This window comes from Strongylocentrotus purpuratus, unplaced genomic scaffold, assembly GCF_000002235.5.
Source record: "Strongylocentrotus purpuratus isolate Spur 01 unplaced genomic scaffold, Spur_5.0 spur5_scaffold_1, whole genome shotgun sequence".
Classification (NCBI taxonomy): Eukaryota; Metazoa; Echinodermata; class Echinoidea; order Camarodonta; family Strongylocentrotidae; genus Strongylocentrotus; species Strongylocentrotus purpuratus.
The window spans coordinates 32,533,410-32,549,343 of NW_022145594.1; the positions used below are offsets into that span (position 1 = coordinate 32,533,410).

Sequence of the window (15,934 nt, forward strand, 5' to 3'; positions counted from 1 at the left end):
AACCCCTGCCCTTTTCTTTTTCTCTCCTAAATTTTGCCCACGCTATACTTGGTACCCACTTCTAATTGACTCTTGATTATGAGTACCATTTAAAAATATATATTTTTTCATTTATTTACTTCCGTGACAACATAATCACGTACATGACCCATTGATTCAATTATTAACATAGATCCCTCGGAGAGGACCTTAAGCCGTCGTTTATCTGGTTGCTTATACAAGCATTTATGTTTTCTTATATAGCAGTCAGGTAAAATAACCACTACAACTACTAGATCAGTGTAATCAATTCCGGTAGAAAACACTTAAAAGCAAAACGGATCATATTGCACTTAATATATATGCGGGGCAATGCTTTTGAGGTGCATGCCCCCAAGATTGAGTTGAGTCATAATTCATGGGTTTTGGTCCAACAATGTACTTTAGCAACAGAGTTTTAAAAATGGGAAAATTACAAACTTTACAAGGTTTAAATTATGATATAGATCTAATTGATTTCTCACTTATCTTTGTCCCTGCCCTATTTCCCATTTTCATGCGGTAGCCAAAAAACGTCTGGCTTTTAATTCTGCACTGATTTGTACCCGCATTAATATCTATCCCTTCCCGGATGCAGAAAAAGCGCGCGCAAATCACAAACCAAAGATATAAGTCAGCCGACACCTTTCGCGTAGAATAGTCGTAATCTTTTCCCGCTAAAATCGGCGGAACTCTTCCCCATTACACGTACCGCCACAATCCTGATTAATACGTCATTGTTTTAGGGGTTGCTAGTAAACAGTCACGCTCTGGGTGCATAAATAGACAGAAGTCAGAATTATTTTTATCCAAATAAGCATCAACTGGAACAAAAGCTGTTGGAGCTTGAATACAATTATAACTCGACAATAAAACCAATTTGTTTTAGGTTTGCCACTCAAATCACGCTCTGGGTGTACAATAAAACCAATTTGGATTGAAGAGCTTCATTTCATTTTAACCGAGCGCCTGTTAGCCTCTTGAATATTCAGTTTGGAAACTGACTCGCTCCAGCACCAACATTCACAGTAAGTTTTCATCGTTGTTAATATTTGAGTGAGCTTAATTTTGATTAAAGAAAATGTCATGTATTCAAATTGTTGTTATCATTATAACTTGCAAATATTTACAGTTCAACGATTTTCATCATACTGTTATAGGTTGAATCGTTCGTTCGTGTCTCCTTAGATCAAGATTAATGCATCTTGATCTTCGAAGTAGTTGCTACAACTACTTGTCAGACACGTTGCCCCGGGGTGCGAGATAGGTTGAGTTAGCTTGACTAATTTGTTAATTCTTAGTTTGAGTAAGTAATTCTTCAAGTCTTAGTCGTGAAAGTATAAAGTCGCAATATATCTGTTTTATATTTGCACGAGTGCAATTCTTTCTGTGAAGGAAGTATTTCTCACATTTAGACTTCTTAAGTTGATAGAAGTTGATGATTTTATCATATGACATTATATAACTATTATTTCTTTTCTTAGAACTTGCAGAGAAATTATGTCCAATTTAACATGACGTTATCATAGGTATAAATTGTCTGCTTAAAAACATCGATTGTAGATTATAGACCCTCCTGCAACATCCGAAATGAGCACAATATTCGGTGTAAAGTATAACGCTCAATTAATAATTGAATATTATATTCAACGATATTCGATTGACTGATTGATTGATTGGTTGATTGATTGGTTGATTGATTGATTGATTGATTGATTGATTGATTGATTGATTGATTGGTTGATTGATTGATTGATTGATTGACTAATTGAATTTCGTTTTGATTATAAGTATGTTCATGACACATATTTTTTTCAATAATGAAATAGAACAATGTAATAAAGTGGTATATCAAACAAAAATAGAAATATTGACAAGCTAAGAATATTATCGGATTATTATTGACCTAAACGTATACAATTTGAATCCATTCATGTTCATAATTATATGTTATGCTATATCTTTTTTTTAATTATTGTACTTGCTACTTCTAAAATCAAATTTATTGAAAGTATATAAGAGACAATCCTCAACAACAAAACTGGCTAAATTTAATAAATTAAACCCTTAAACACAGATAATGCACTTTTGGGTTTATGTAATTTTCAATAAAGTTCTTATTTCCGTTTTATCATCTCTCTGAGCATGCTGTTTAATATGCCTCAATTTCACAAACTTGGCATAATTCCTACTGAACTTCGTTTCGCATACTACTGTTAAATAGTCTAAAAGTCTTTGTTTTTTATTTGATTAAGATGCTTCATAGCAGGTGTACATATTTTATCCTGCGTGTCAAAGAAAAGGAATGGGGCCAAATTCCTTTCAAACATCATTAAGCCGACACCCATCATGAAGGGAAGTACCAGAAGTGTTAATTAATTAGTATTGTCCTGGGAGAAAAATATGGTGTTTTGCTGTACGGCTTCGTCGCATTTAGAAAAGAACGTCAAATTCAGATTTATATTTATCATGATTTGAGCCTGCCCAGTGTATATATTTTTATTGAATTTGATTTAATCGGTTCATCAAAAACAATATGACATTTAGGTTCAAGGCTGACATTTTCTGGGTTTTTTTTTTACAAAGAAATCAGATATTTACGTTATAACCCAAACATCAACATACAAAAGTCATGTAATAATGGTAACATCATACTTTAAGAAAGATTTAGAAATGTATCAAAAATGTGAATAAACATATCCCTTTAGACAATTTTATTTGAGTAAGAGAAGGGAACCTATACCGATGTAACACATAAATGTGGAGAGCCATCGACAATGTCTAACGAAAGAAATGAAATCCGATCGCAAAAAACAACCCGAAGTAGTCCCAATTAGCCAATAGCCCCCCCCCCCCCACCCGAATCAGAAAAATACATGCTTATTATTGTAATTTTACAATTCTGTCATAACCGATTCATTTTGTAATTGTTACATTACATTAACGACGTCATCAAAGATTTTTTTTTTTGGTATAGGATACCCGAATTAAAGGGGTATTTGAACGATTTCAAAATATGACGAGAAATCTTAAAAGTTTGGACCAAACTTTCATGACACATTATTTTGTGTGTAGTCCCATGCGAATCCGTTTCCGTGTGCAAAGAATGTGATTTCTACCACGACTGAGTCATTATTTGTCATGGTGATCATTTTGTTTAAAAACACAGTAGGCCTATACGTCACTAATTATTAAAAAATACGTTAATCAGCATTTCTCAATTGCTTCCAGAAGGTTACTTACACAATGTAATCGCAATTACATAACGTTATATCTCTAAAGGGAAATCCAACCTTGATGGCAAACTACTCAGCAGAGGAAATTAGAAAAAACAGGGAAGTAAACGGTGGTTTTGGCTTTCAAATTGGCTGAATCACACAACTTTCCCCATTTGATGACTAAACGTTAATTTTACCAAAAAAGTATGACTCATGAAGGTCTATTCTCTGAGTACCTATGATAATATGATATCCATGATATATTTTGAGTAGTGCCCCAAGGGAGAATACACTTAAGAGAAACACAATAATAAACTATATTTTTGTTCACGCCAAACGTGAGAGTTATCCGCGACTACGTCACAATCCACTGATCACACTGCCAATATGGGATTCGCATAGACTGAGTGATCTCATGTTTAAAATATTCATAATTTTCTTATTTTTGATCCTATTTAATTCAGACTTCCCCATTCTGTGTATCTTATGTTCTGCTTTCATACCAATGAACTTATTACAAAGTTTGGGTTGCTCTTTATAGCTAATAACGTATGATTAATGAGCTGCATGTATCTCTTCTCGTGAAAAAGCTGACCAGGGATAATCTATTGTCTACACTGTGTATTTCCGCCGTATCAAAATATTATCAGGCTTGCATTTAATACGAATCCCCCCCTCTCTCTCTGTCTCTCTCTGTGTCTGTCTGTCTCTCTCTCTTTGTCTCTCTCTCTCTCTCTCTCTCTCTCTCTCCTCACTCTCAACAATAAATTACAGTGGTGAATCCAGGATTTTCTGGCAGGAGGGGGGGGGGGCACAAGTCCGCATTCTGTGACAATCAACAGAAAGAAAACAAAACGAAACGAAATGAAAAACAAGGTTTTGGGTGTGCCGTTTGGCTACAAAATTCTGTGACAAGCAAAAAAAATAAGGAATACCCTTTTTTTTGTTCCTCCTTTCCCCATCTTTTTATTTGCGCCCGAAGAGGGGGTCCTGTGCCTCAAGGATCTGCCACTGAATTAAATCCCCATCGCGATACAACCGTGGCGTAGCCTCACCCCAACCACTGAAGGGGCTATTGCATCATCGGATTTTCTTTTTCTCCTTTTCCCTTTCTCGGACCAAATTTTGCCATTCGATGGGATGGGTGAGGGGGTGGGGGTAGAGGGAGCACATACCCCCTTGCTTCCCGTATGGCTACGCCCCTAAAGATGCGTAATATTTATTCACGGACAATGTCATAATAACAGTTATGATAAGAGTCCTTTCATTTCATTCCATATCTTAAAATAATCATCGATACACAAAACACCAACTTTAAGAAGAAAAAATCAAACAAAGTCATGTCAGATAATACCAATCTCAGTGAAACTACAAAAAAAATTCTTTATTTCAGAATACGTATTGAAATGGATGTAAAGTTCAGTGAACTATAATGATAACTGTCGGCCACAGTAATTTTACTTTGAGAGTGAACAAGACAGGGGAGCATTCAGGATTTTTAATCTTTATTGGCAGTTGACCTTTTGTTGGATTATATCTTTTCGTGCTCTCCGTTACATAAGCAGAAACAAAAGTCGTAAATGAAAGAGCAAATGCGTTTTTAATACTTCTGCAACTCTCAAATAAACACATTTTGGTGACTTTCAGGAAAAACGATTTATATATTTATTCATTTTTTTCCTCTTCTTCTTTTTTTCTTCCAGCTTGCTATAAGCATGATAAGATAACTTTGCTTTCTTTCTATATATTTCCTTGTTTTGTGTGAGTGCGTTTCTAGTAAACGCCCTTGAGAGTGTGTTAAATTTATCTGCAAATTGTATTAATCTCTTATTCTCGTTTATTGTTCCTTTATTCCCTTTAAATGACCCTTCCGAAAATTTCCTTTTTCATATTTATTATCGACACAAGCATTATGATTGAGAAAGGGCGAGTTATGCATTGTTCTTTATAATGAGACGGATTTTCATATAGGTCAGTATTTAGTTTCTGTTGGTTACGTGATTATTCCAAACACATTATTGTGTAGTGGATTTTATTTTAGTCACGGGTGAAAAATTGAAGAACACCTTAAAGGTAAAGACCAGTATTGGAAACGCCCCAATTTCAAAAAATGAAATGGAAGCTCTCATTACCAATCATGTGAAAGAATATGTTTTGACTAATACATGATGATAAAAAACCGCCTACTAATTCATACATTTGGTAAATTTGTTTCTCTCATGGTCTGTGAGAGATATAGGGTAGTCCCATATACATCTTTCTGTGTATAGTGCTTGTAACTTTACGAAGAATGGGCCAAATTTCTTATCATTTTGATGATTCCAGAACCTTGCAGATGCTAGATGCTAGATGATCAACCTTTTCTGATCGATTCCACAACCGTTGAAACGTTACGTTTCTTTCACAATGCAATCGCATGACCATAACTGGTCTTTACCTTTAATGATTATTACGACACCATCTTTATATCTTATTTCTTTTCGTTTTGCAGATGGCAGTACTTCGACTAACGACGGTTTTAGCTCTTCTTTTCTCAGTATGCTTGTTATTCTCAGCGGCACACGGTAAGTGTTAATTAGTTTTATACGACACGTGCTCCGACGACAATGCTCCGCGCTCAAATTTCTAAAAGACTAAACAAAATTCTGGACCTCAAAAGCCTGCATGACCTGACGCTAAACCTCTATAACCTTAGCACAAACCTAGCATATACGACCTAAATAACAACCCCAAAGCTTACCCTATACCAGTGTTTTGTGAAAAGGGGGTGGGGGCATAATTAATATATTCCTAAACAAGTTGCTGACAACAAGCAAAAAAGAAAGACAGATAGAGAGAAAAGAAAAGAGCCAAAAATAACAACAACAAAAGCAAGAAACAAAGCTGGATATCTCGGTACCATTATGAACCAAAGGTATGCCACTTAGGTTTCAAAAGGTGTTGTGCCCCCCCCCCCCACCCCTCAAAAAAAAGTCAGCCAGTGCCTATTATCTCAAGGAATAATACCCGGATTATGGGTCGGCGGAGTAAAGTGTGTCGTATTATAGAATATTTATACATATTTTTAAATTTTGATAATTACCAAATAGTTTCCACCCCCTTTTATAAAGCTACGTTTACTACGAGCTAATACATTGATGCGAAATAAATTGGACAAAGCTAAACCTACACGAATGACGTAATAAGACCTAAAAGTCCCTATCAAAACATAAAGGCATCCACCGATTAATGGATAACATGTTAAAGAATAAAGATAATTCGTATTCAATGTTTTAATAAATATTATTGTGCAGTCGTTTTTTCTTAATCTTTATGTGCAGTATTTGTTCTTATTTACTGTGAAATTATATGAATGCTATACTAACTTGACGAGATTCGATATATAATTCATGAATAATGATTAAGAAAATCGAAACTAAGTATATCAAATATATTCAACTAAGTCGATTAAAAGTTCATGCCACAATTTAATTCTTAATAATAATAATAGCTCGTTCTTACATAGCGCTTTTCAGGACCGGAGGCCCTCACAAAGCGCTTTACAGATAAGTATATTATTACCCCGGTCATTGGATTCAGGCTTACCCGCACACAATGTATGCACATTCTCCACTCCCTGGGGAGCATTCCAGCCAGGCGTCATTTTTTTTTTTACATGCGCACACTTGCTAATCTAACCACATTAGCTTTCGCATCCTACCGGGTACCCATTTAACACCTGGGTGGAGAGTGGCAAATGTAGATCAATGTCTTGCCAAAGGACATTAGTGCTGCGGCGGGACTTGAACCACGGACCTTGTGATCCACAGTCCGGCGACTTATCCACTCGTCCACAACACCTCTACTTCTTGACCTTAGAGGGGTCAAAGGGGGTTGCATTTTCATCTGAATTTACCCTCTTGCAGATCAAACCAATTGACCTTATACATAGGTCGTACTATATTGTTTACTACACAATTATAATGAACAATCAAAAGTAACAATCAAAATATAGAAACTGCAAGGCAACGTAAAGTACATCACTATCTACAATTAACACCTACAGCCAGTACCTTAAATCGATGGCGTAGCGTGGGATCAGTCATTGAGGGGCTCTTATGTCATGGGGGGGGGGGCGCTTCGAGTATTACGCAGTCGATGAAATGCGGTAATGTAAGACCATCGAAAGGTGTTGTGAAAGATGGTGGAGGGGATCATAATAATAATCACCATTGACGTTGCCTTCCACATCCCACATCGCGCTTTCTTTCTCTCTCTTTACTCCCCCCCCCCCCCCCCCGCCCTCCCCTTCACCAAAGAAAGGGAGGGCACGAACCTTTGGCTTAAATTGCCATATTGCCATGAACTTGACTCGGCGCTCTAGATTCTCAATGTTATAAAATAATTATGAAGGATGACACGACCTTGCCTAGGCCTGTCGTCTAGGCTCTCAAACAGCTGTGCAACACGTGCTACTCGTGCCGCCAAAATAACGTCACACAAAGATCTAAGGACACATGGGGCACTACCCCCTCCCCCAACAAAAGCCAACCTTACATATGCACATACCCCCCCCCCCCCCCCCCCCCCCCCTCCCCGCCGTACCAGCATTGGCTTTTTGTGATACTATACTGTTTAAATGTGAGATAGATTTTTTAATATTTTTTTTTGGAAACTCGGGCATTAATCATACCTTACAGAAGTCAGAAAAAATATCAAACGATACGCGTTGCCTCAAGTGGGAATCCACCCTGGTATCAAGTTGGTTCTAATAAAAGCAGAAAATGAGAGAAATAATTTAGTGAAAGTGTGAGTATATTCCGATTAAAATAAGAAAGTTATTATTTTGTTAAAGTTGCGATCAATCAAAATACAAATTGGCAACTCGATCTTGCGAGGTCCCCTTCCAATTGCTACATAGGTCATACTAAGAAGGAAAAATGGGAGAAAAAAGAAATTCGTAATTGAACATGCCCCTCAATTTAATTATTGCAATATGTTTCTATACAAACCCTGTATGGACAAAAATCTATTCCGTCATTACTAACGAAGACAAGTAAATTTTATGAAATTTTCTATCAAAACCAACTTAAAATCAGGGTGAACTCCCCCTTTAACTCCAACTCTATATAGACACCGCGAAATCTGGATTTGGGACTTAAAAACTATTATGTGGCATGAAATTTGGTCTAAGCTACTTGTTGTGAGTCATAATATTACGAGTATCATGGCATTCGAAGAGCAGTCCTTTTTTCAGGGAACCTTTACTTCCTGTGGGTTTTTTTTCCGAACTGACGTAAATGAAAAAAGGGAAAGCTCCTAAATAATTAGTTGCCGTCCTTTACAAGAACTTTGACATTTTTGACAAATTAAATCCTGCTGTCATGTCAAATCATCGAATACGGTGTTTGAAGCCACTCCCCCCCCCCCTCCCTCCCTATATCATAATTATACAACGGTTATTCATCCGTCCTATTCACTACCTCTCGAGTCCTCCTTAAATCCTTGGGTTTATTTTTCATGAGATAATCATGAAGGGTTTAGTTGATCTTTTTTTCAAGTTCATCCATTCATAAAATCGCTAGACACTAGAGAGAAGGATCGAAGGTTGTCGTTTTGCCAATAATTAGCGATTAAGTTTTATGAATTGGTTTCTTGCGACTTACGCTTGATTGCCAATTCGTTTTTTTGTATACAACCTGGAAAATGTTCCAAATGACTTTGAAATATTTTTAACAATTTTGTCTCACTTTTTTTGTAAATATTGTAATAACCGTAATCTAATTTCGTTGAAATTCTTCTTCCCTTGGAAAAAAAAAATCAAAATGAAACAAAACCACACTTAAACAACACATTTCGATGCTAGGAAATGGGATTTTAAAAAAATTATTTGCTCATAATTATGTAGGACGTAATCTTTTTTTTGATAAATGATACATACAATATCTTATTAACTGTAAAGTATTTCCCAATGTCCTATTATTTTTTTCACATTATCCTCATCTATTGCAATAACCTACATCATCACTGATTAATAGGACACTGCGTACAATTATTTTTGTTTTAATATTTCAACCCACTGCAAACTTTGAATTTATTTGACCTTAAAAATTGGAGTCTTTTGTTTGAAAAAGTGCAGTATCATAACCTTCTTTCAAATGAATTTTAAACAAATTCAACCATGACTGTTAAAACGGAAGTGGGAATCTTTTGGAATAAATTACACCTTTACCAGGTGAACCATGATACTATTTGTTAAAACAAGATCTCAACCCAATTAAATATTATTCTGTATTTATTTGACCTCCAAAAGTGGGTTTCGTTGTTTACTGAATGCAGTAATGCATCCCGTTGTCAGGTAAAATATTATTCATACCCGGAAATCATATTATTTCCTTATTTTTGTTTTCCACCTTCAATTTTGTGCAAAGAGCGTTTAACTGACTCATTGTTTAGGTGTTGCGTATAATTATATTGATATTCATGACGTTAACCACGTAACACAGAAAGCTTGCATAAGAAGCATTGAAATCTGATTCATCTTAATCAGCTTCACTTCCGATGTAAACAAAAAAAAATCTGGGGAAATGTTATCACTCTAAAGTGGTGAACTTTCTAAGTACAAGTAATTGATTCTTTTATGTAAAGAACCGGAGCATTATGCAAGCTGATAGTGCATTCTCTGTCTTGGAAATGTAAAATATGATAATATTACAGAAGTCAATAATCGAATCAAATCAAATCAAATCAAAAACAATTTTGTTTTCAGAATCATAATCAGTCGCGATTGTGAAATCCATTTATTTTCTTGTTTTAAAATTAGTTCCACCTGCTTTAGAGACCATCTGTATTAGTTATAGAAAGACCGCTTGTCTGTAAACACAATGTTCAAGATTAAGTTTTTTTTTAAATCAATTCCAAAAGTACTATTAGTCAAGCCATGCAATTCCTTTAAAATTTTACATAGAAAGACAGAATACATGATGAGGAAACATTAAAGCAATGGTTCTGTCAAAGACAAAGTCTTGTCGAGTCCACTTAAGTACCAATGTTGGAATGAGAGAGTGAAAACAGGAAATTTCAATATGTTTATTTATATGTTTCCTTTCAATCTTGTCTTGAATAAGGCATAAGCATGTAAGGGCATGACATTAAATTTCTACTACAATATTCTTCCCAAATTTGAATGAGAAAGATCACAAATCTATCTTATTTAGAGCATTGTAAGACAGAATTACAATACTAATTAATGAATGCAAGGCAGAAAAATTGATATGCCAATCGTACAAGAATTTGACAACTATTATAGTTGGCAAGAAATGAGCTTAATTTTGACTTTGAAGTTAAAGTTGTCATGTTTTCATGTTTCCATATAGTTCACTTCGTTTGTCAGATGACTCATATTCGTGTTCTATTGAATTTACCTGTCGTATTTTAGACGTGAGCATGGCCATAATTTTTTTCTGCGTCAAATAAATTTTGATATTTCCTAATTGTTTCATTTATAATTATTTCCGCAAAAACAAAACCTCACACGTCGAATGATAAACGGCCACAGATGGGTTGTTGTAACCTGGAGCAATGACTAATATTGTGACACAAAATGTTTGTCTTTTATCTTTTGATGCACTGTAAATCATTATCTGTGCTTTCAGCTTTTAGGAAAGGAATACACAAAAATATGCCGACGTTTTTGATAGTTTATTACGCGTTTTCGGCTTGTGACTTTGATAAATTTGTAAGCTCTTTAAAATCCTCTCTCTCTCTCTCTCTCTCTCTCTCTCTCACTCACTCTCTCTCTATCTCTATCTCTTTCTCTTTCTACCACACACACACAAACACACACACACCTCTTGAGTAAGAGGACTTTTTTTGGGGGGGGGGGGAGGGTCCCGAAATTTAAAAATTTGACCGATCGACATTCCGTTTCGTTGGGGGGGGGGGGGGGGTAGGTCATCTTTTTTAGGTCGTCCATTAGGATTATATTGGATATTGGATCTCCGTTTTGGGTCTCAGAACGGTCTAATGCCAGTCGCGCGTTGACAGAGGTGTGATCGACAGTGGCATAGCTATCTGCAGTGGGACACATGGGGGGGGGGGGGCATCTCCCCTACCCTCCTATACCATGTAAGCTGCTGCCTTGTTATAGACCGAAAGTTTCGGTCTTCGATATCGAGGGTTGTTCCGCTGAGACTACGTCTGCATGGTTCCAGGACCAGTTTCATTAAAATACATTCCCCTTACCAGACGGTCATTTCTGTCTACTGCATGCCTACTAGGTTCGTAATTCATTTCCCGATCAATTTCGCAGTAAGAACGGGGTCAGTCTCCCGAGCCCAATATCATCTACCCATCTTCCATCTATCATCCATCTGTCATCGCATCAATGTCCCCCACCCCCCCCCCCCCCCCCCCCCCCCACCCCTCCCCACCCGCCCAGGTTCTCCTCTCCGGGCGGACTATAATGCCACTTTGTGCGTACATTACGATGGCACGCTACTTAATCTGATCCAATGGGGTAAAGAAATTACCCTAGGGTTGATTTCTCGAAAGTCTTTCCGATCGTCTGGTGACTTGGTCCAGTTAATTGAGGCTCTGTCTTATATCGATCTGCTAATTTCTGACATTTACAGGACGGCCCCGGGCTCGCAGACAAGACAGGTCGGCAGAATCCGACAGTGACTCCGACAGTGACAGCAGCAGTAACTCATCCGAGGAGAACGACGACCAACCACCAACCACAACCACAACCGCCCCTACCACAACCGCCCCGACCACAACCGCCCCGACCACAACCCCTGGCACCACCGGCACCACACAACCACCGACGACGATGACCACCCTGGAGCCGGTCATGACGACCTGTGTGGACCGAGGCGACGGGATGCTGGTTTGCTCCCCCGTCTAGGACACGCCCTAGCTAGTTCATTATGTTAGGCCCACTTTGTAATATCGAATATTGAGGGGTGCTGAAAACCAAAAAATAGTATCAAAGCGCTTGTAAAATCGCAGAATTTGAAGAAAAACATGAAATACATATAATCATGTACATCTTCAAATTATATTACTGTGGGAAGAAGAATGTTTTAATGGATTTGTAGACATTTTACAACATTCAATTGGTTCTGCGACACTATAGTGCTCTGCGTCAGTTATTCATACACTTACCGAATTCGTAAATCATCACCGGACCCAACACTAACCCTTACCTCAAACCTAAGCCTCTCCTGAAACCCAATTGCAACCCTGACCCTAAACCTCATCGAATACCTATGACAAAATGAAACCCAGTGCAAATGTCGGTTCACCCTATACCTCACTGTCCTCACATAAACCGCGGGATGTGAGTTTAAACTCACATCTCCCTGGCATACCCGTGCTACATAAATATCATGCTCCCAATGTTTTCAGACAGTTTAATTCACAATACAATCGCTTGACCCTACATTTTCGTCGTTTTGTGTGACGTGTTACAGATAAAGAAAATGCCCTATATTCATATAAATATCCTAAACTATACACGTATAACTTTATTACATGTGTATTTTGCTATTTTTATGTACATTCGGTGATCACGGTATTTACAAATTGTTAGTCTTATTTATTGGACTTCATTCATGAAATATTATTTCAATCTGTTAGCATTTAAATAAACACGCTAGATTACACTTTTTCAAAGCAAACGACAAGTTGTCACTGGTTGATATTATACTATAAATGTTGGGATTTTCTCTTAATAGGTGTTTGTATATAATTGCTTGCTAATTGTAAGATTATTCTACGTGTATTATGTATGTATAAAGCTGCAACTTTCTTTAGAGAAAGTGGACGTTTGTGTTTGTGTTAAATAAATTGATAAAATAAGAAGACTAATGAAGATCGTTTGATCTGGTTGCTATTTTTCCCGATGCATAAACATTTTTTCAATGGGGCTTCATTATTTTTTTTCTCCAGAACTTAGAGATTTGGAGGAGACAGAAAGAAACAAGTGGGGAGGGATAGACTGAACAGGGAGGACAAAGAAAAACAAGAGAGCGAGAGATTGTATAGAGAAGAAGGGGTAAAAGAGAGGGGGCATAAAGGGGGGGGGGTAGAGAGAGAGAGAGAGAGAGAGAGAATATATACAGAGAGAGAGAGAGAGGGAGGGAGGGAGAGAGAGAGAGAGAGGGAGGGAGAGAGAGAGGGGGAGGGAGAGAGAGGGGGCATAAAGGAGGGGGGGGAGAGAGAGAGAATATATACAGAGACAGAGAGAGAGAGGGGAGGGAGAGAGAGAGGGAGAGAGAGGGAGAGAGAGGAGAGAGGGAGGGAGGGAGGGAGAGAGAGAGAGAAGGGAGAGAGAGAGAGAGAGAGAGAGGGGGGAGAGGGAGAGAGAGAGAGAGAGAGAGGGGGAGAGAGAGAGGGGGAGGGAGAGAGAGGGGGCATAAAGGAGGGGGGAGAGAGAGAGAATATATACAGAGACAGAGAGAGGGGAGGGAGAGAGAGAGGGAGAGAGAGGGAGGGAGAGGGAGAGAGAGAGAGGGAGGGAGGGAGAGACAGAGAGAGGGAGAGAGAGAGAGAGACAGACAGAGAGAGAAGCTGAAGAATGGGGCATAATAATAGATGAGAAAGAGAGCAATAGAGACGGAGAAAGGAGGAATAAATTTAATGTTTACATTGGTTATATATTTATTTCAAATTTCTTTAATATTTATCATATTTTGTACTATAATTTTTCTGGCTTCAAACAGAAACAAAAAAAATATGAAGTTCGTATAAACAGGAGTCTGCAGTAACCAGGAATACCACAATAAAACATTCCACGCATAAAGGGACCCGTCTTATAAAGAGTAGCCATTAAATCAGTCGCAAGTCCTTCAATCAATTTCAATTTCAATGTTTGTTTCTGTTTCCAACAAAACATTACAAATCAATTGAAATCATTAAAATAAATCAAGGAATACATATTGGAAACAATCTCAAGTTTGCAGTCTGCTATCTTGTATATATTGTTGCGATTTATAAGGTGTCAAGGCTAAAGAAACAAGGTACAATATATCAATCGCAAAGAAGTTGGGATTAATCTTTAATCTTGGGATTAAAACTTGTTATGAGACAGGGTCCAGAATTGAACTTTATCTTGAAGTGACAGAATGTCCAAAGTCAGAACAAAGCGGTATAATAATTATGTCAAGCCGTGCTTTTCATTAGGACTTTTTGTTTTGTTTTTCGCTTCGAATCTTTGATTATACCCGACTACAGGAAGGCCTGCTCGTCTGGACCGGTCCGCAGAATCATACAGCAGTGACGAGTCCAGCAGGTCATCCGAAGAAAGAGAAGGTCAACCACCGGTTCAACCGCCTACCACCACCGCCGCCACCACCACCACCACCACCACCACCACTGCCACACCCACCACGACACCACCGACAACTCCACCAACCATTACCACACCCGTCACCACTCCCACGGCCACGATGACGACGATAACGGTCCCCGTTCCGATCCTCATAACGAGGTGCGTGCAGCGCTGTGATCTTACGGTGGATTGTTTTCCAGTCTTCTCTACTGTTGGCCCGTAGTTCGTCGTCCTTTTCGTCATCTGGCTAGAAGAAAATGTGCAATAATTTTGTGTAGGCCTGTTTTTTTTTTTTATAAACAGGCTTTGATCGTTTTGTGGCGTAACCAGTCTTTTGAAAAGGTTAAGGGGCCATTTTGTCAACTTTGGTGGTGGGGTCGATGTATATAGTGGATTATTTGAGACAAGAAAATGTGAATACCTGTAACAAAAGTTGTTGTTGATGTACGTTGTTTCAGTTTTAATGGCGTGTGCCGTGTGTCATTCATTATTTTATGCATGACTTTGTAGTCTCGTTTTGAGTGAAATTCCGTTGGCTTTTATTTTTTTTTAGAACAAGCCGACATAATTATATACATATCCACCAGAGAAAGAAGAAAGGGTGCCCCCTCCTATCATTAAGATAATTACATTTTGAATGGCAGCTTCTATAATGTCTCTTTCTATCCATTTTATTTAACAACATTTCTTCAGCCTTAATCGATTTTCTGATAATTGACTTAATTGTGTCATTTAATAAACATAACATATAACATGTCTTGAAAGAAATATATCCTTCTTCGACAAACCTTAACTATTTCAACCGATTAGAAGTTTAGAACCATTCTAAATGTACACATAAAATTAGATAACAACTGTCTAGAAATGTTGATCTATTATTAGCTCTTTGATTTGTCTTGTCTGGCGCCCTCTTTTGTTTCGGTAGTGTTAGTTTTAAGAAAACTTCCCTTTTCAATGGTGTGAAGTGAATTTATCAATGATATTTAGGAGCTTCAGATCCAATTCAACTACTAGTATACGTTATATTGCCCTCACCGGCAGTACAAACATTTAAAAGCTATTTCGTGTATGCCTTTATTGAAAACAAACGAAAAACATAATCAATGTATATATATATGAACAATTTTCTCGTTATCGGTTAGTCATGGTATTAGTTGTTTTACATGTATATTTTGGATGCTATAGTTATAGGCCTGTATAACTATTATGAGTTACCCTTTTCAGATAATTTTTTTTTTTTTCTTCAGTTTTTATTCTTTTCTCTCTTGAAACAAATTATAATCATAGTACAAATTACAATCATCATTATGTAACTCTCACTGCAAATGTGATGACATTATAAATCAGTATAAATTTTTGTCTTACAAACGGCTTCAAAAGAAAC

General features: G+C 37.4%; 1 protein-coding gene across 1 annotated transcript; it reads left to right on the top strand.

Moving 5' to 3' along the window:
* Positions 1–677: 677 nt before the first annotated feature.
* On the top strand, positions 678–13,088 carry LOC579287 (protein PRY2). Its single transcript, XM_794943.5, has 3 exons — positions 678–1,046; positions 5,728–5,800; positions 11,849–13,088. Exons 2-3 carry the CDS (start codon positions 5,728–5,730, stop codon positions 12,121–12,123), a joined length of 348 nt encoding a protein of 115 aa, XP_800036.1. The 5' UTR covers positions 678–1,046; the 3' UTR covers positions 12,124–13,088.
* Positions 13,089–15,934: the final 2,846 nt, after the last annotated feature.